Here is an 18,582-nt window from a genome sequence, read left to right on the forward strand (position 1 = left end):
CTGTAGGAAAGAGAATCTGATTGACCAGATTGGCCTCACCCAGATACGTAGTTGGAAACGAGAAGAATATTTCAATGCCTTTTCAGAAAATTGTGAATACTCTTCTTTGATACTACACCAAAACTCAACAAGTGATGGTAGTTTCTTAAAGATCAGTTGCATTGTGGAATCTGAGGCTGTTTCAAAGAATACTTCATTCTCTGTTACATTCAAATATTTCGGCTTATTTTGCACGTCAGAGGAATTTTCACCCATGTGTGATTTTGTGATGTCATGGTTCACTGAGTTGTGTAGATCTTCCAAATGTTGACATCCTGCATTATGCACTATCAGGAAATCATGTTGGTCATGCCATTCCCGATCTCATTAGAAGAGTCTCTCCTGAGAAGCTGTCATGCTCATAGTGGTGGATATGAGTATTTGAAATTCTTATTTTCACTTTGAAGCTCAAATGTTATCATTGGCAACAAATGCTGTCATTGTTGACCTTGACGTACTAAGCTCACTGTGTTTTTGAGAAAGTGTTGGTCAGATGCTCAGGTCTGAATAATTGTAGTTCATCTGTCTTCTTTGGTGCTGCATGAAATAGGTGGCTTAGTGTGACTCGCAACTCAGCCTCACACGTGCTTTATCTCGAGACAGCCATGCGCTTCAGTCTGCAGGAGAAGTGTCCACATGCACTTCCCGTTTCATCACGTAGTGTATTAAAAATGTGTGTCCTCTGGGGTTGAGATTCATTAAAAGCAATGATGTTTAGTACTTCATCAAAGACACTTTTAAGTGAAAGCAGCGTATATATATATTTTTTTTTTTTTTTACTGCAAGTGTAGGTGAAGAATACAGTGACCACTAGTATAGTTTAGTGTCACTGCTTTGATTTGCAATGAGATGCCAGCAGTTTAACCACCTTCGCATTTGTACCACTAGTGCAGGAAAAGGCAGTAAGATCTTAATATTGTGAAAATAGTTTGATCTCACGGATTCCCTGAAAGGGTTTTGGAGTCCTTAGAGGTTCACGGCATGATTTAAAAACTGTGGACATCAGCCACGTAGTCTAGTCTTGTGGATGTCAGAGGAGAAGTCTGCGTAATCCTAGAAGGAAAAGACATGATAGGAAGTCGGCACCTGAGTCTCCTCAGCATCCAGGATCCTTTGTTATAACTGTAAAAACATTCTCACAGTCTTCCGGGGGATGGAGCCAGCCCAGCAGTAGCAGAGAGTTGCGTGATGAGTTTCTGAAACCACGTCCTAGTGGTTATTTGAAAACTATTTGGCATTTTAAACTCCCATCTCCTCCTTGACATTGAAATTTAATGTCATGCAACTGACACCAAATGATGATGTCAGGCTTTTGGGTCATGACTCCATCTGTTGGCAGCATGGCTTGGGAGCTTCTCCCCGCTGAATATTGTTGTCTCAAAGCAAAAGTGAAGGAGTAGCGCATTTGTCTAGAAGATGATGCGTGAACCTTTTAGTCGACCTGGTTTCAGCAAACTTGTTTTTCATGTTGGAATACTGTATTCAATCATCAAGCTAAAAATGAAATGCTGTGAGTAAAACTTATCATTCAGATTTTTACATACCCTTCCTCTCTCTCTTGTTTTCAGCAATGGAAGAGTTAATAGTTGAACTTCGTCTCTTTCTTGAACTCCTGGACCATGAATATCTAACATCAACTGTCAGGGAGAAAAAGGCAGTCATCACCGACATCCTGCTGAGGATACAGTCATCCAAAGGTGCGTCTCCTTCAAACTTCTGGTCTTTCTTCCTCCAGGCTCTTTTTGCCTCTAAACCGTCATTGATTGGTTAGATTGTCACCGTCTTTCTAAAACATATGCATTTGTTCATTAATTTGTGAATTTGTTTACTCATCAGGTTGTCATTGAGGGCCTTACTATGTATGTGCCAGGCACTGTGTTAGTCTATAGGTATAAAAAAAATAAAGCCTTTAAGGAGCTACTGGAGGAGTGAGTGTTTTGGGGGTCCCCGTGAGCACCCCAGCATTCAGAGATTCACTAGAAGAAGTGAGCATGTAGTTGTACTTTCTCCTGCCCAGGATTTATTACAATGGTAGTGAGGAGACACAGCCAGATAGTAAGGGAGAAAGACACAGGCAGAGCCTGGAGGAATCGGACTGCAGGCTTCCTTATGCACTCCCTCCCATGAGGGCCACATAAGCACACTCTTTCCTCAGCAACGAAAATGCAGCAACCTGCGTGCAACATTTCTGTTCAGGGAAGCTCATTAGAGACTGAGCGCCCAAGGATTTTACTGGGGGCTGGTCACATAGGCACCGTCTGCTTGGCAGGTACCAATATTCCAGGCTCCCATAAAAGCAAGTTTATTAGTCAGGGTTCTCCAGAGAAACAGAACCAATAGAATGGATGGATGGATGGATGGATGGATGATGGATGGATGGATGGATGGATGGATGGATGGATACATAGATAGATAGATACATAGATAGATAGATAGATAGATAGATAGATACATAGATAGATAGATAGATAGATACATAGATAGATAGATAGATAGATAGATAGATAGATAGATAGACAGACAGACGGACAGACAGACAGAAGAGGAGACTTATTATAGGAATTGTGGTTGTGGAGGCTGAGAAGTTCCACCATCTGCCCTCTGCACACTGGAGACCCAGGAAAGCTGGTGGTTAGTTCATTGCAAGCCTGAAGGCCTGAGAATCAGGGGGCTGATGGTGTAGTCTCTGTCTGAGTCCCAGAGCCCGAGAACCGGGAGCCTTGATGTCTGAGGGCAGGAGAAGATGGATGTCTCAGCTCAAGCAGAGAGAGCAACTTTGCCTTTCCTCTGCTTTTTTGTTCTATTTGGGCCCTCAGTGGACTGGATGAGGCCACCTACACTGGGGAGGGCAGTGTATTTTACTGAGTCCACTGATTCAAATGCTAGTCTCCTCCAGAAACAGCCTCACAGGTACACCCAGAAATAGTGTGGTACTGGCTATGTGGCCCAGTCAAGTTGACATGTAAAATTATCCATCAGGTGTTTAGCCTAAACCATGCTGTTTGCACAGTCTAGACATAGTCAATCCATCTTATCAACTAGGGAATGGTGGGAACACTTCTGAAGTCCACGTTCCCAGATGCCAGCCAAGGGGCCAGTCTTGCAAACAGGCCCTTATAAGGACAGCAGCCTCAGGCTTGCTGTGTTAACTCTTGTGCACAGTGGGTAAGACAGAAAAGCAGGTAATAGTAAGCCTGGTAAGTAGTGTTGTAGAGAGCATCAGAGTATTAGGAGAGCACATGAGAGAAGAATCCAAACCAGTTTAGAGAGAAAGAGACTGAGGGAGGGGCTGGGGGCAGTTCTGGGAGGATACAATGTTAGAGTCTTGAAGGCTCATAGGAGATAGCTGGATGAGATGTGGGGATTTTTTTTTAACAGCTTTATTGAGATATAATTCACATACCATGCACCTCATCCATATGAATTGTGTACTTTGTTGGTTTTTAGTGTATGAAGCCATGGTATGACACAGTTAGATTTGCATTCTGGAAAGCTCACCTTGTCAGTCTGAACAATGGGTTGAAGTGTTTGGTAGCAGATTGAACATGAGCCCTGTGAGGCCCCGGGACCAGTCACTGAGATAGGAGCACAGGATGAGGTCTGCATTTTGGGGGCAAATATGAAATATTCACTTTTGAAGTGATGTTGTTGCTTCCCTGCCTGGACTCTTTCATTAGTCTACCATTGCCCATGGATCACATGTGGTCATGCGTGTCTGCCCCAGAGTCAGACTGGCTTGGGTTCCTGGCTCTGCCCATTACCGAGCATGTGACCTTGCACATGTTACTTAATCTCTTTATGCTTCCGTTTCTTCATCTGTGAAAAGGGCCAGTAGTAGCATTTACCTCAGAGGGATGTTGTGAGGATTGAATGAGATAATATAAAATATTTCTGAATAGTCCCTGACACACAGTAGACACCCAGTAACTACTGACTATTATGTTCTACTGTTGCTTTTATTAGTAGAGGTAGCATTTCTTTTCAACCCCATCTCCTCTGCTTGTGCCCTTCTCTCAGCCATTCCAGACCACCTGTCTGAACACACCACACTGTTGGGCCTCTTGCCTCAGGAGTTGCTGTTTGCTTTTCCCTATTTCCCTTCCTCTCTTCCTCTGCCCAATGAATTCCAACCCTTTGTCTCCCCATGCTTCGTTCTGAATGTATCTTCTGATATTTTCCAATTCACTAATTCTCTCTTCAACTCTTTAATTTGCTTAAAACCCATCGACTGATATTTTTTTAGTGGTAGAGTTTCCATTTGTTCTTTTTCTTTCTTTCTTTGTTTTCATTTTTTATTTTTTCCAGTTCTCCGCCAAAATTCTGATCTCTGTTGCAGCTTATCGAGGTCAGGGGCTTTGTTCACATCTCTTTTCTTAGCCTGTGGCATCATGCTTGACCCATTACAAGTGATCACTGTTGAGCGATTGTTTTTCTAGGTCTTTCCAGGTGAGCTCTTGGCATATAAATAGTACTGTGCCCAAATTGAAACTAGTTTCTTCCTCTTTCCTGCCTTCACTGGTATAGTGCTCACCATGTTTTCTAAGGGTCAGTTGTATGTCCACTTGTCTTCTCGAGTTGAGTGCGCTGAGGGTATGAGCTTCTAATAGTCATGTCATCCATAAAGTATGTCTCTCACAGTATCTGACTTTAAGAGGGTACTTAATACAGATTTACTGATTCCCAGGAAAGCATCTGTCCCCTTAGTACATGGGTAAGTACTAACCTGAGTAGACGTTCAGATGAAGCAACTTGCCTTTGAGATGCTGTGTGGCAGTGGGAAGAATGTGGGCATTGGTGCCAGCTCTGTCATTTCTACCTGTTAATGTTTTGATTAGTTCTTTAACCTGTTTTTTAGCCATAGGTTTTTCACTTGTAAAATAGAGAAGGATAATACCTACCTTGTAAGATTATTGCAAAAGATTAGAGAAAATAAATATTTGCAAAGTGTTCAGTATAGGGCTGAGAAAATGATAGCTGTGAACAGTGCCATCTTCATCCTCCTCCTCCTCCTCATCCAGTTCTGTGGTTTTGGTTGATACTTACAGGTTTTGAAGTGAAAGATCATGCTCAGAAGCAAGAGACCCCCAACAGCCTGCCGGCCCCTCCCCAGATGCCTCTGCCAGAGATCCCGCAGCCGTGGCTGGTGAGTTCAAGTTCCACCATCGCAAATCGCTGTGCGCCTGGGTTACTTATGGTTCCGGGGCAGGTGCTAAAAGCCCAGTTCTGGAAGAAAGGAGACCTCATTTTGCTCAAGGCACTCTTTTGAGTGTGTTTTTTAGGGCTGCTAGTAATAGCTAAGTGGGAGGCTGTAAATGTAGTCTTCCCTTAGGAGGCTGGTGTTTCTTTGAAAATTGCTGGAGCCACAGGTCCATGGAAATCTGTTCTTAAGTCAGATTTTTTAAAAAATCAGAGGATTTAGCAGGCAAAACAATGACTTAGAGCCTGGGGACTTGACCCTCTTTCTGGGTTAACTCTGAATTTGAATACCTTAGTCTGAAACTTTCATCTTCATTGTTATGCTTCTTCTGGGATAACAAACTAATTTTTATTCCAGAACAAAAATGTGTACATATTCCAGGAATGTGTATTTTGTTTGATTTTATACATTCAAAATTTATTTTGGAGTTCTTTTTCTATTTTTGCAGTCTGGAGATACTCACATATGCAATTTTCATCTATCGTTCAGCTTTTTCTGCCTTTTGCTGTTTTCTGATTTGCTTACTCAGGGAAATTAGACTTTCATTCAGAATTAGAGCAAAATCAGTTACTTAGCAGTTCTCTTTCTAATGTTCACTTTCTGTATGAATCCTCTGATTCTCTCTCCACCAGGGTAAGAACTGCAGAAAGGCAGGGCATGTCTCATTAATTTCTGTCCTGCCTGGGCCCCAGCATAGTGGCTGATGTGTGGTAGATACTCAATAATCATCATTTTAGAGGGGACAGAGGAAATGAGCACTTACTGGGTTCCTACCATGTATCACAGATCATGCTTTTTTTTTTCACCCATAATTTCTTTCATTCCTCACAAATCGACCTCAAAGAACCCCTAAAATATCTCTAAATATGTGAATAGTATGTATACCCATTTTCCAGAAAAGTAAATTTAGGTTCAGTGAATATATGTGATTAACTCAAGATCATAGAATAAGTAGGACAGGTAAAATTGTAACGTATTCTTTTGATTTCAAATCCGGTCTTTTCTCAACAATACTGTTTTGGGAGTTGTGGCAGCAAAGCCCACGCGAGCATGACTGGTAGACTGGAGAAGATCGTGTTAGGAACTGTAAGCCTGCTCCTGAGCCGGAATCTGGGAGGCGGCAGGATACAGAGGGCAGACTCTGGAGCATGGCTGCCTGCTCCCAAGTCCCAGCTCGGCCACTTACCTGTGCTTGCAGACTGTCACTTCAACCTCTCTGTGCCTCATTTCGTAAAAGAGTATGGTGCTAGTACCCATTTAATAGGATTATTGTGAAGCTGAAAAGAGTTGATATATCTCAAGTGCTTAGAATATATGCCTTGCACATATGAAGCCTGATGCAAGAGCTAGCTGTTACTGGATAGAGCAGCACTTCTCAGACTTTCATGTCCAAATGAATCCCCTGGGGATCTTGTTCCGATGAACGTTCTGATCCACTAGGTCTGTAGGAGCCTTAGATGCTGCCTTTTTAACAAGATCACTGTAGAAAATAAGGGAGAAAACCCTAAAAGTAAGTAAAGTCATCTATATTCCCTTCTTCCCAGGAGAGCCACTGTTCTTATTTAGGCCGTTTTCTTCTAGTCTTTCTCTACCTGCACGTCCAGTGCAGGGGCTACTAGCCTCAAATGGCTGTTGAGCACTTGCAGGGTGGCTAGTTCAAACTGAGATGTGCTCTAAGTGTCACATACACACTGGATTTGGAGGCTTATAAGAAAAAGGTTGTAAAATATCTTCTTAATAATTTTTACATTGATAACATGTTGAATTATATTATTTTGGATATACTGAATTGAAGATATATTAATGAAATCAGTTTCATCAATTTCTGTAGCTACTAGGAAAATTTAAATTACATATGTGGCTCATATTTGTAGCTTGCATTATTTTCCTGTTGTTTTATACATTTAATCTTTCCACAGTTGAGAGCATATTGAATATATGATTTTTATATGCTGTTTATTTTTTTAACATATTATGTATTGTTCCTTCTTTATAAAGTTCTTTTTAATTATTGTTTTCCTTTTTTTAAACTCATTTGTTTGAGTCACAGAAACTGTGACTAGATTAGCTTTTTATTTTTTTATTGTCTCATTTGCTGTTTTTAGATATAATGCAAAATTATAGTCCAGAAGTATATATGAACAATATTAATCCTATTTACTGATATGTTGTTTATCTAAAAGATAAAGAACTAGATGAGAAATCAGTACTTCATTAGTTTCCTGGTTTTTATCTTCTGGTTTCTTTTTCTTTTTCTTTCTGAGCTTGTCTGAACCTATGGCTGTCCTATCATATCTCTCGATATACTGTGTCTTATATTTCATCATCACATTTCAGATCAGGAAAGGTGTTTTGAGATTGAAGATGAAATGCAAACATCTAGAAGCAGCCAGAAGAGTGGTGATGGTTGTATGAATTTCATGGACTCTTCTCTAGTGCTCCATGAAGTGCCATCCAACTGGTCTGGACTAAACTACATGTCCCGGATATGCCACGCTAGATGGAGTGAATATCAATTTCAATGCCAATATCAGACAACGAATACTCATTGAATGGTCAAAATTGTCTACCATTTTTGACTGTTGAATAATCAGTCCGTTTCTATGGATTTTTCCTCAAATGCAATTTGTTATTCATTCACTCATGCATCCTCTTTTTATTTATTTATTTATTTATTTATTTTTTCCCCCCAAAGCCCCAGTAGACAGTTGTATGTCATAGCTGCATGTCCTTCTAGTTGCTGTATGTGGGACGTGGCCTCAGCATGGCCGGAGAAGCGGTGCGTCGGTGCGCGCCCGGGATCAGAACCCGGGCCGCCAGCAGCGGAGTGCACACACTTAACTGCCAAGCCACGGGCCGGCCCTGTGCATCCTCTTTTTGTCTCTCTCTTTTCTCTTTGTCTCTCACTCTCCCTGACTTACGTTCTGCCCCTGCCTTTGGCTGCATCATGGCAAACTGCTCAGGTTTAAGGTATGAGAAGCCCTCCTACTGATGGAATCAGAACTGGTGGTTGGTTAATCAAAAATGTTGGTTGAAGTGAAAAATTCTAAAAAAGATATACATATGCTTTAAATACTTTAGACAAATAATTTTTGAGTAGGAGTTTCCCAAGGTGTCATTTCTCCCTGCTGGTGCCTAGTCCATGGGTGTCAAGAGAGTTTTCCCTCAACATCCAAGCCATGCTGTTAGCTGCTATAAAACTACTGAGATTTTGATGTAGGGCCAAGGGCTACATTCTTTGAGTATGGGGCTGCACATTGGCTTCTGCTTGTCCTTCTCCATAATCTGTGCCCGTGGTAGAGCGTTAATAATTTCCAGTTTTTGTTTCCTTAAAGTGTAGTAAAGTTTAGACACTTGTGAAACAATAAACAGTCTGAGTTTAGAGTACCTGGAATTTTATGAGTGCTGTGCTATTCTTTCATAGTTGACTGGTCCACCCTTAATTGAATAGCTTTTTTAATTCTTTTTTTTTCCATTTTGACTTGACTGAACCCTTCTAAAGAATCTAAGAGAATCCTCAATTCTCCTTTTGCACTCATTTTTTCATTGGTTTATTTACATAATAGTTAATCAAATTAATTATGGTAAGTATAGTAATAAGTATAAGAATTTAAAGGACAAAGCTGATTCTTAGTAAATGTACAACTCAGCTGATAGGTCTATTTATCGGCACTCTGGAGAGGAGCCTGTTGACCATGAATGTTTTATGGACATCCGTCAGGGGATTTTACAGAGGGAATGAAGAACATCTGTCAACTCAGCAAGTCAATGAAGTGGAGATTGGTTAAGATAGCTCTACTCTATTTTTCTGACTTTTTCAGTGAATTCGTTATTCAGCAAGTAAGCCAGTCATTCAGTAAATTGTCTACCTTTGGTGAATTGGTTTTTGGCCAGTTGGTCATTTGCTCTGGGCACATTGACTTTCAGGAGAGTTAGCTTATCGTGGGGTAAAGATGAAATGGGTAGGAAGCTGCACCAGGCAGAGGATGTGTCACGAATTAAGGCACAAGCCAGAGAGAGACCCACATGGACTTGAGCGTTGTGAGCCTGTCTGTGTAGCTGGATAATACGATTTGGGTGGGTAATCTGCAGATGAGGCTGGAACACTCCACAGGGGTTACATCGTGACGGGCCTGTGGGCCATGCAGAGCAGTTTGGAATTATCATCAAAGCAACTGTAAATGACTGAAGGATTTTTTTTAGTGTAAAATTTATGATTCTCCAACCAGGTATTATTTCTCATTCATATAAACCACTATTGCATTTTTACCTCTTGTGGCATGTATTGAATGAATACTGCCTTTTATCAGAGCTATTTGTGTTATAAACTCTATGTAATGAGCAATCTTTTACGTTTCTATCCCTTTAGTGCCTAACAGTACTTTATACAGTTGTTATTAACTATCTCTTGACATCATTTTTTCCCAGCAGATCTCTAAAATTTACTCATCTTGCATAACTGAAACTTTATACCCATTGAACAGGAACATCTCATTTTGACATGCTTTTAAAAATTGAACTAAATTTTAACCTTTGGAAGATGGTGTTTGTTTCTATACTTTGTGTTTCTCATGTTGCGTAGTAGGAAGTGCCTATGAAGGCTCAAGGTCAGGGAGCATGTCAAAAAGTTGAAATTGTAACGTTGGTGATGCTTCAGTACGTGAAGGGAATATCTGAGTGTTTCTGTTTAGTCTTCGGGGTGAATGTGGCAGCTTCCTACGGTGCCCTGTGTGAACTGGTGGTCCCGTCAGCGTGGCTGATGGTGCTTTCGAAGGACTCAAAGGAGTGTGGGTGTGTGCACTGTGTGGAAATTCAGAACTTCTCATACATGTCCGAGATCACAAGTGTGTTATACAGCATGTTTAGCAATCCCATTTAGCTTTTCAGGGGAGACCAGAGTGGGCCAAAACGTGTGTGTATAATAAAAACATTTCTGGGAAGAACTGCGCTTTTCAACAGATTTTTGTTTTCGTTGTGTACTGAGAGTTGTGCAGCTATCAAACTGATTGTACTTAGTGTGCAGCGAGTGCTGAGAGAGCATTTGAAAAGCCAGGCCCAGTCCATTCGGAAATGGATCCCATCTGTGTTGACATTGGCTGCCAGGACGCACCGCCCAGCTCCGAAGCAGCCATCTACTAACCAGGTGGATCCAGACAATCACCGATTGTGCTTCACTTCCTCCCTCCTCTTCTCCAGAATAACTTGAACCTACAGACCAGGGGATCTCCAATCTTCATGGCCAAGAGAGAAAAGAGCAGGGCAGACTCCTTTGGGGGCTCTATATGATATGTATGATAACCAATCAAAGTGTTTTCTAGAAGTGTTTTTATTCGATGATTTAAACAGCAAGGGTTACATTGTGTTTAGATGGGGTACAGGAGAGCAATTTAATTCTTTGATATTTTAGGGCCAGAGCTTATGTAAATGTGGTGCCCTATTATGCTAGCAGATAACAAGGAAGTTGTTTTTTATTGTGGTGAAATATACGTAATAAAAACTAGACCATTTTAACCGATTTTAAGTGTCTAGTTCGGTGGCATTAAGCACATTCACATTGTTATGCAACCATCACCACCATCCATCTCCAGAACTTGCCATCTTCCCGAACTGAGCCTCTGTCCCCATTAAACAACAACTCCCCATCCCCACCCTGCCCCGTGCCGCGGCCCCTGGTAACCACCATTCTACTTCCTGTCTCTATGAAACAGTGAAGTTTGATACCAGCCTTACCGCCTTGCCGTGGATTGCATTTTATCCTTCCTAAAGTACTTTCACAGCAACTTTATTTAATCTCTGTTTGACAGATGGGATTATGAGGCTCTTCAAGATTAGATGACAATATTAGGTATTTTACCAGTTGCAGAATTGAGACGAAAGCCCAAGATTTAAAACAACAAAACCATTTATTTCCTGGTGAGATCAAATTTGATCCTTTGGTGGACGTAAACCATCTTGTGCCTTTTTTCCTTGTCTTTCGAGAATCTGAGTTTAGCCTCATGTGTAATTCCTGTGGCGTCTTTATCTTCAGTCTGCTCTGTGCTGCACTCCAGATCGGTATCCTGTTACCATCCTGCTGGCCTGTTGGCCTTCCCTGTGGAAGCCATCCTACTGGTAGAGAAGGAAGGGAGGATGACTGGCCCCATGCAGCTCTCATCCTTTGTTGTGCATAAGTAAGACTCGAGAAAACGTAAGAAATATGTGAGTAATTTTCCAGTGTTTACTCACGTGCTGTGTGACATGCAGATTAAATGGTGAACAGAATGGAATGGGGTGTAATCTGGACAGAAACTTTTATTTTGCCAAGAAAGCTACTACTTAATTCTTGATGTTAGGATTGAAACCGTTTTTGCAGTTTAGACCATAAACTTTTGTTATCCATTGAAAATTACTTTACTCTGATCCTCAGTTTCCCTCAGCCGCGTGGATACCTTCCTAAAGGATGACCCGCGGCCTGGAAGTTTAGATCGTGGCATACGTGCTCCATAGAGAGCTGCTAAAATATTCCTGTCAATTAGAGAAGGGTTTTGCTGATATGTGACAGAACTAGAACATGAACCCTAATTTTCTTCTGTCAGATTATATCATTTTTGGCTGTTACTCAGCAGATTTTAATCACTGTAACCGAAAAACAGAATCTGGACACACTACCATATATATAGAATTAAAGTCAGGAAGTGATTCCAGATTCTAGGCTGATATTTTTCTCTGCTAGAATCAGGTCTCATAGTTGATTGGTGTTTCTAGTACAAAGGACTACGTAACAGATTGGGGTAGGAGGAGGGGAAGGCGGTGGGGAGTGCCAGTATGAGGGAGAGGGAGGGTGCTGAAGGTGTTGGGCATGACGTAGATGTGTGCAATGCCCCTGCCTTAGGAAGTCACGGATCTGGGTGTACTGTGGGGTCTGGAGGCAGTCGGGTTGGACCCATAGCTGTGGTGGGTTGGTGAGTTCCTTCTCTGTTCCCATTCCACTCACCACCTGCGATACAGGCATCGAGGGATACGATCATGACACAGAAATGTCATCGCTGCCGTTCCGTAGCTTCTGGCTCAGCAATCAATGCCAGGCTCTGGTGGCTCTGGCTTCTCCACTCATTAGCTCTGGGCGTGTGTGACCCTGGGCAAGATCTTTCATCTCTTGAGCCTCAGTTTCCTCATTTGCAAAATCATAATCAAAATACCAACATCTCAGTGTTGTGTTCTGAACAGGATAAAATATATATAAAATATCCTAGAACAATGTCTGGCGTATAGTAGGCAAACAGTAAATAGTATTTATTATTGTTATATTGTTGAAATAATAGTAATAACAATAATGAGAATAATTATATTTATACCATACAATTATATAAACATAATATTTGTTATTATTAATAATAACAAATATTAATGGAAAAGAATTCTCTGTAAGGCTTTTCCTTAAAGTAGCAAAGGCAAATACTAGTGGGCTTTTCTTTCCAAAAAAGATGGGAGTTAAACTATGACCAATATGGTGAGCCAAGCAGGGCTATAGATCACATTCTTATCTAATTGTAAGTACTGGTTTTCTCTAATACGACACAGAGACCTTAAAGGAGAAATTTACAGTACCTTAAGGCAGATAAGGTTTCCTAAGCTAAAGTATAAGTTTCACGTAAGTATTAATTTGAGGGAGAAATATTCTGGTGAGTTGAGAAGTTATCTGGTAACTGGCTCTGCGCTGTTTCTTTTACGTCCAGAGCACAGCAGAGGCAAAGATCAGGCATTCTTTGAGGAAAATGGTTTCTCGTATTTCTTTTTAAGTATCTGAAGAGGCTGTGGTGTTTAGACTTCAGTCCCTTATTTTATTAGCATGTGTTGTGTGAGAGCCAGCCCAGAAGAACCCTGGTGACAAGTGCAAGACGGTGTTCGAGCTTCATGCACAGCCTGGGTCTCTTCTACGTCGACGGGAAGCTGTCAGATCCAGTAGAGCGCTGCCACGTGGGTGTGTAGTGTTACTGTTAGAAGGGGCATTTGAAGATCTGCTCTGGCCGGAGTTGATGTCATTTATCATTTAGTGGGGAGCCAAAGGCAACTCTCAGGAAAATTTGAAATAGGTAAAGTTGGTTTTATGGCCTGTTGACCTGCAACTTTATAAGAATGCTAGAATTGGAATCTTAGAGCTGGGAGGGACATGAGAGATGATCATGATCCAGCGCCCTCATTTCCAGGTGGGGAGATTGGACTCAGAGTTACAGGAACGTTGCGTGGACCAAGGACGAAGCCAGACCTTAACGCGTGCCGAGTATTTGGGTGTTCCTCGTCTTCACTCTGCCTTCTTGTTTCCTGCCGGTCCTCTGGTTTTCGTGATTCCTTTTGGAAATCTACCTCCCCTGTTTTGCACCATTTAAAATTCCTGTTAATTGTGATTTCAGTGAATTCTTACCGATGGGAAAGGATCTGAAAGTTTTTCCTCCGAAAGCAATAGCGCTAAATAACAGTTCAGGGACCTCTTGTCAGCCTCTCCTCCATTTGCCTTTAACAAGCAGTAATTCCTCTGCCTAAGTGTCTGAAACCCCTGTGGCAGAGTTTCAAGGTTAAGTGGTATTTGGAAGTGGAAGTGGAGTGTTCCTCTAGAAGTATTGTTTTGGGGGATGTTACTTCAAAGTGAAAATAGTTTAATTTTTAAAAATTTTAAAAACAGCAAATATTGTGAGGAAAATCCAAGCTATACAGATATAATTAAAAAAGAGGCAACCATTTGTTAACATTTTGGTCAATGACCTTCTGTCTTTGTATATATGTGAGCATAAACATGCAAATTTTATATAAAGAGCTCCTAGTGTACCTGTCTCCTTTCACTTAACAGTATCTAGTAGAGATTTTTCAAGTAAATGACTGTAGATATGCAGTCTCCTTTTAAATGTCTGCTCATGGATGCGTCAGTATATCTAATCATTCTTTTCTCTGTGAACATTTAGATTGTTTTTAGATTTTGCTAAAAAAACTTGTATTGAACATCCTTATACATTTTTGCTCACGTGACCAATTGACCTTGTTGGCATATATTTCTAGAGGTGGAATTATTGGATTTAGGGGTGTGCCCATTGAGTTGCCAGCGGTTGTGTCAAATACATGACCACCAGTAGGGTCAGAAAGTCTCTGTTGAGAAATCCCATCAGCTAAGAGAGTAAGCGCCTCGCCTTACACACTGTGCCTGACTTCAGCTCTAGGAAAGGAGTCTGTGCCATTTCATAAACGTTTGTTTGATTCAGCTATTTGTAATGCTTTCCCAAGACATGAATAATTTGACTGTTTCAACATACTAAAAGGAAGTTGAAACACCCTCCATTTCATGAATAAAGACACTCAGTGAATCAAACAGCTCTTTTCCAAAAGCAACAAGCAGAGATTTTAACTCAGGGTGGACTCCTTTTCAGACCGTGCCTGGGGCCAAGTCTGTGTGTATCAGGTTCTGTTTTAAGCACTGCCTCTTCGGGAAGATAAGAAGGACCTGGATACCATCCAGCTGAGACCACAGCATGATGACGGTCCAGGAAGGCAGCCCTGAGTGCAGAGGCATCTGGGTTCTTTAGTCTAGGGCACAAGGACTGGGGGGAGGGGAGATAACTATGCCTTCAGTGTGTGAAGGAATGCTGCCAGTGATCCTGAGTGCGCTATCTGTCCTCATCTGGTGAGGAAGGAGTGGGCTGATGAGTCATTCACAGAGGACTTCTTGGATTCGGAGTTGACTTACATGGAAAGTGGTGGAGTTTCAAATTCTAGAGAGTTTATGTAAAAAACCCCTATGATTTCTTTGGAACATTGTTCTACTTGGAAATTTAGCTTGGTAGATCTTCCGCTTGGGGCCTCTGTTCTGTTCCGTTCTCCATAACATCTTTTAAGTTTATTTACAGTTTGTTTTCCTCTTACAAAAGGAAAAGAGAGAGAGAGAGAATATGAATATAAAAAAGGTCTTTAGCAGGCAGGCCTGGTGTTAGAAAACCCCAGCTCTGTCAGTTACTCGCGTCTGATTTTGAGCAGGCTGTTTTAGACGAGGAGCCTCACTTTCTGTGTCTGTAAAATATAAGGTAATGTGATATCTACCTTGAAGGATTCCTCTGTGGATTGACTGATGCAACCTGTGGCCAACGCAAAAGCACTTAGTAAGTACAGTGCCAGGTAAATGGCAGGTGTTTGGCAAATGTGGGCTTTCCTTACTTCCACCATTTCTGTTGCATAAGGACTGGTGAGTGATTTCACCAACAAACCTTTAGATGTTCATAGGAAGAAGGGGGTGGTGTGCGTTAGAGTCAGCAGGAACGTTTGAGAGAAGAAGGGGGCTTCAGTGGTCTTGAAGGCTAGATGGAGTTTGAATAGTCCCGAGCCTGCCAGCTCTTCTGTGTTCCAAAGTTACGGCTTCAAAACCGGAGTGCCTCAGTCTCAGAGTCTGACAAGAAACTGGTATAATTGGTTCTAGTAATGAGCAGATGCCTTCTCCAGAGAATAATTTCCAGTTTCTTTTAGAGAGTGGCTCATAGGTGATTTCCTTTATTTAAAGTTTTCCTGGCATTTTTCAGGAGTGTGGTGAGATTGTGGGCACCTTATTCATTCAGCCAGTCCCTGTTTATCTGTTGCTCACTCTGTGATGAGCACCAGGTGCATCTGAGCAGTTCCTGTGCTCCTGGGCTCCCCATGCAGTTGAGTAGGCCATGGAGAAGAAAGTCAGCTTTGGAGATGTGGGAGAGTCAGTAGTGTGGGGAGAGTTGTGGGGATGAAGAGAAGGAAGACGCCCGTCTCAGCCCTGGGGGACCTCTCTGCCCTGGAAGCAGTGCACAGGGGCCCCCGCGGGAGATGTGCTGCTGGGCTGGCAGACTGCTGGCGAGTTGTTGTGGGTTGGGGAGCATGTGGCCAGGGCCGGGCGGGGGTGGCCGTGAGCAGGAGAGTAGTAGAGATCCAGTCAGGAACCGACCTGCAGAACCTCTTTGTGGGACGGGTTCTTTTTTACCAGGGACTTTACAAAGGAAAGAGGACAGTGCTGGTCAACACCTGTTGGTTGAAAATACAGAATTTCCTTCTGATGGTCACGTTGCATTGTTTCTTCCTTTCTCTGCTCAGCCACCTGACAGTGGGCCGCCACCGTTACCGACGTCCTCTCTCCCAGAAGGTTATTATGAGGAAGCTGTGCCCTTGAGTCCTGGGAAAGCACCGGAATACATCACCTCAAGTGAGTGCGGGGTCTGCCTGGCCACAGCTGGCCTCCTGAGTTGTGGGACTGTTGCTGGTATGAAGGGAATGGGGCATTACAAGACGCTGGGGAAATGTGGAGTTAAGTCAGTTTTGACCCAAAGAGGTAGATACAGAAAGGGCTTGGGAAAGTCTCAAGTGCCTTACCGTGTAATTCAGATGTTGTCTTCCTTGTGACTCATAATTAGTGAAATCCAGTTGTGGAAACATGTGTCCAAATGAAATGTGTTCCCTTTGGTCAAAAGGGAAATGACTTTCGTGGTTTTTTTTGGTTTTTTTGTTTTTTTGTTTTTGGTGAGGAAGATCGGCCCTGAGCTAACATTTGCCAATCCTCCTCTTTTTGCTGAGGAAGACTGGCCCTGGGCTAACATCCGTGCCCATCTTCCTCCACTTTATATGGGACGCCACCACAGCATGGCTTGCCAAGTGGTGTGTCGGTGCGCGCCCGGGATCCAAACCGGCAAACCCCGGGCCTCCGCAGCGGAGCGCTGACACTTAACCGCTTGCGCCCCTGGGCTGGCCCCTCGTGGTGTGTTTTTATGGGTGTGTTTTATGGCCCCCCCAACTCTGGCTGGGGCGTGTCCCTCTTAGGCTGCATTCCTTGTGCCATGAGGAGAGAAGTGTCTACCGGGCTGAAAATAATTGAGTACAGAACAAATAGGTGTCTCGATCATAGGCTTTTCTTGCTTTTTGGTTTTTTTTTTCATTCATACAGGTCTTACCGGAAAATTTCTGCCTAAGTTAGAGTTGTCATGATGTGACTCTGTCTGCTTGGTAACTCTCAGAAGTCCCTCTCTGTTAGTACCCAGCTTTCACATTCACATAAAGGAAGGGTGCGCTGACATTGAAGCCTCTTTATAACTGTCTCTGGAATTTAGTTTTGGATTGTTGGCTTTCTTTCTCCTCTCACTGTTCTGTCAGGCAGTGCGCTCTAAGAGTCTCTTCCTGAAGTGGAAGCGGGGTGTCTGAGTATGTATGTTGCCTCAAGGAGCCTTGCTTTTCTTACAAAAGGTAGACAAAATGGGACGTGAAAGAGTGACTGCTCGTTCTGATCTCAGGGCTTCCAGTGCATTGATCCGTGGCGTGTCACCCCACCTCAGCTGTCTTCCTGAGGAAACGCTCTCCTTCATCCCAGTGTTGTCTTCATGTCGCCTGAGATCTCTGCTCCATGGAGACTTGAGTTCTCTGATCTTTGTCTCCCCCGGCAAGAAACAAGGAGACCATTTCCTGAAACACAACGTTGCGTGTTTCAGGAAATTCACCCTGGTATATTCTCTGAGTGTGAAGAGGGAGATACAGAGCCCGGGCAAGCTGGCCTGTAAGCCCCTTGAGGGTAAGGAGCCTTTTCCAGCTCACTCGTGCCTGTTTTCTCAGCTTCTGGAACAGTCCCGACACAGACTGGGCCCAGTGTCAATAAATATTTGCCGCATTCTGAGTGAGAAAGGGACCGTTCTGGTAAGGAGGTTAGGAACTATTACGTGTTGAGATCGTAAGTGAAATATTTTAATTTCTCTTTCATTTAAGAACTGTTTAGGAAAAATGCATTCAGGTAATTTCTAAGTGTCCACTATTTCAAAAATTAGTAGATTAGTTAGAAAACACACAAAAAATTAAATGGTTTGATGTAATTAAAAACTTCATTGGATTCCTTTCTTTCTAATAGGAATGAGTAAACAAAAAAATTTTTTCGATGAGGGTATTTCCCAGCATTTGGAACATTTGGTTCTAGCCTTCTCCCACCTTCCTTCCCCCTCCCCACAACATACTTTCAAGGCTAGAAACTGAGAGTAATTTTGCTTGACTTTTGGGGGCCTTGGGTAGTTTTCAGTCTGAGAAGCCCCATAGCATGGATGTGTCATGTCCTGTTCTTCAGAGAAGCCATTCCTTAGTTGCTGACTGGTGGGCAACTTTCGTTGAACTACATCCAGAAGAAAGAGTAATAAAAGACTCATGCTCGGGAGCAGCGAGTCAGCAGTGCTAGCGCGCAGTGGCTTCTGTAGTCGAATGTCTGCGGTTGAACAGCTGACGGCGAGGACCTCCCCTCCCTCCCCTGAAGAGCAATGGCAGTGGGCCGACTTGCAGATCAGACCAGGGTTATGCCACCTTCTGTTACTTGTGGACTGGGCGACAGCTTTGTTGAACCC

At 42.6% G+C, this 18,582-nt stretch overlaps 1 protein-coding gene across 6 annotated transcripts in view; it reads left to right on the top strand.

Annotated features, from left to right (window-relative positions):
• The window catches only part of AFAP1 (actin filament associated protein 1), a 163,402-nt gene that overhangs the window by 62,337 nt on the left and 82,483 nt on the right, over window positions 1-18,582 (top strand). For all 6 annotated transcript variants that reach the window (XM_087434874.1, XM_087434878.1, XM_087434879.1 and 3 more), the window contains 3 exons: window positions 1,608-1,736; window positions 5,085-5,182; window positions 16,310-16,418. In XM_087434874.1, the coding sequence (XP_087291000.1) occupies window positions 1,610-1,736; window positions 5,085-5,182; window positions 16,310-16,418 (334 nt within the window). In that variant the 5' untranslated portion in view covers window positions 1,608-1,609. The remainder of the gene's footprint in view (window positions 1-1,607; window positions 1,737-5,084; window positions 5,183-16,309; window positions 16,419-18,582) is intronic.

Source organism: Ceratotherium simum, chromosome 8, assembly GCF_057802395.1.
Source record: "Ceratotherium simum simum isolate JZ-2026a chromosome 8, ASM5780239v1, whole genome shotgun sequence".
In the NCBI taxonomy this organism is placed as follows: Eukaryota; Metazoa; Chordata; class Mammalia; order Perissodactyla; family Rhinocerotidae; genus Ceratotherium; species Ceratotherium simum.